Source organism: Varanus komodoensis, unplaced genomic scaffold (genome assembly GCF_004798865.1).
Source record: "Varanus komodoensis strain SLA01 unplaced genomic scaffold, ASM479886v1 scaffold67, whole genome shotgun sequence".
Lineage (NCBI taxonomy): Eukaryota > Metazoa > Chordata > Lepidosauria > Squamata > Varanidae > Varanus > Varanus komodoensis.
This window is the reverse complement of record NW_025336308.1, coordinates 1,924,398-1,926,008: the sequence shown is the minus strand read 5'-3', so window position 1 is coordinate 1,926,008 and position 1,611 is coordinate 1,924,398. Positions and strand designations below refer to the sequence as shown.

The following is a 1,611-nucleotide window of genomic DNA, read 5'->3' as shown; positions in this document are numbered from 1 at the left end:
CTGCTTGCACTTTGCTGACACGAGCGATTCGTAGTTGGACACGCACGTCCTTGAGCCGGCGAGGAATCCGCCGCCACCCGCGGGAAGGCGGCGGCGGCGGCGGCAAGCGGGGGCCAGGTCGCTTTAAGGGGGCCGGGCGCGGAGGAGCATCCGGGAGGGATGCGCTGCCTCGGCCCCTGACCGGCTGCCGCTCCCGGGAGAGGCGAAAAGTCGGGCGCGGGAAGCGGGCGTGCGCGCTCGGAGCATGGAGAGGCTGAGCGGGGCGGCCGGCGGGAGGGGCGAGCGCAGGGGCGGCCGGCTGGCGTGCCCTCCCCCGCCGCCGCCGCCGCCCCCCCAGCGCGCCCGGGAGCTACCGGGGGGCCGCTGAGCGGGCGCCCGGGATGAGGCGAAGGACCCTCCCGACGCTGCAGCTGGCGGGGAGCCGGATTCCGCCCGCCCGGCACTTCGGGGGACTCGCCTGCCTGCGGAGCGAGCCGCCCCCTTCCCTGGAGAAGCGGCGGGCTCCGGGCCAGCCTGGATCGGAGCCCTCTTCCGCGCTGCCGTAGAAGGGCAGCTCCCGCAGAGTGCCCGGGATGCACCCGGGAACCGCGGCGGAGGTGGGACCCCCGCCTCTCCTTCCCCAGGAGCGGCCATCCGGAGGGGCAGCGGAGTTCGCCTCCCACCAGCCTGAGCCCCCCGCCGTGGCTGCCCAGTCCGGGATGGAGAACTTCCGAAAGGTCAAGACGTCGGAGGAGGACAGCCCCCTGCCTTTCGTGGGCTTGCCCTCCGACGTGGTGGAGATGAAGGTGAAGGAGGGCAGCAAAATCCGGAACTTGATGGGCTTCGCTGTGAGCAGGATGGAGCTGGAGGCGACCAGGCAGATCGTCTTCAGTGGCTGCGGCCGGGCGGTCACCAAGACCATCACCTGCGTGGAGATCCTGAAGAGGAAGCTCGGGGGGCTCCACCAGGTCACCAAGGTCCAGTACAAGGCCGTGCTGGAGGTCTGGGAGAACCAGGAGGAGGGCAGCACGGAGCGCCTCACCGCCCACAAGAACGTCCCTTCCGTCTGCATCCTGCTTTCCAAGGACCCGCTGGACCCGCATCAGATGGGCTACCAGCCCCCGGAGCCCCCAGGGGTCCTCTGGAGGGCGGAGGAGGGGCCCAGCCAGGAGGACCGGTCCAGCGCCTCCCCGAAGCCTGTGAAGAGGAGGCTGGCCGTTCCCCACATGGAGGAGCAGCCGAAGAAGCCGGCCCAGGAACACGCGGTCGAGCCGAGCATGGGGGGCATGGGGAGGTTCGGACCCTGAGGACGCCCCCACCCCAGCCCTGCCTCGCGGGACTGCGAGGAAGAGCCATCCAAGCCACATGCTCTTTCCACAGGGACGGCAGTGATGCCCTGCGTTGCGCACGGAGGGTGAATGCGCTCCACATTTGTAGACGCTTTGCGATCAATAAAGGGGCTGAAGGAGCTGGCACGGCGTTCATTCATGGCTTTGTGTCGTCTGGCTCCACGGAGAGTCGTGTGCCGTGGAAACTTCACCCGAAAGACGCCCCCTTTCCCCACCTTCTTCTGAGAAGTTTGGGGGAGCAAACAATTTTGCTAAGCAGGTGAAGGGGGGCAGTAGGTACGGC

General features: G+C 69.0%; 1 protein-coding gene across 1 annotated transcript; it reads left to right on the top strand.

Moving 5' to 3' along the window:
- The first annotated feature begins 698 nt into the window (after window positions 1-698).
- RPP25 (ribonuclease P and MRP subunit p25) lies at window positions 699-1,286 on the top strand. Its single transcript, XM_044450495.1, has one exon. It carries the CDS (start codon window positions 699-701, stop codon window positions 1,284-1,286), a length of 588 nt encoding a protein of 195 aa, XP_044306430.1.
- Window positions 1,287-1,611: the final 325 nt, after the last annotated feature.

What these genes read in the sequence shown, in the direction of transcription:
- RPP25 (XM_044450495.1), top strand. Translation starts at nt 699, where the DNA reads ATGGAGAACTTCCGAAAGGTCAAGACGTCGGAGGAGGACAGCCCCCTG.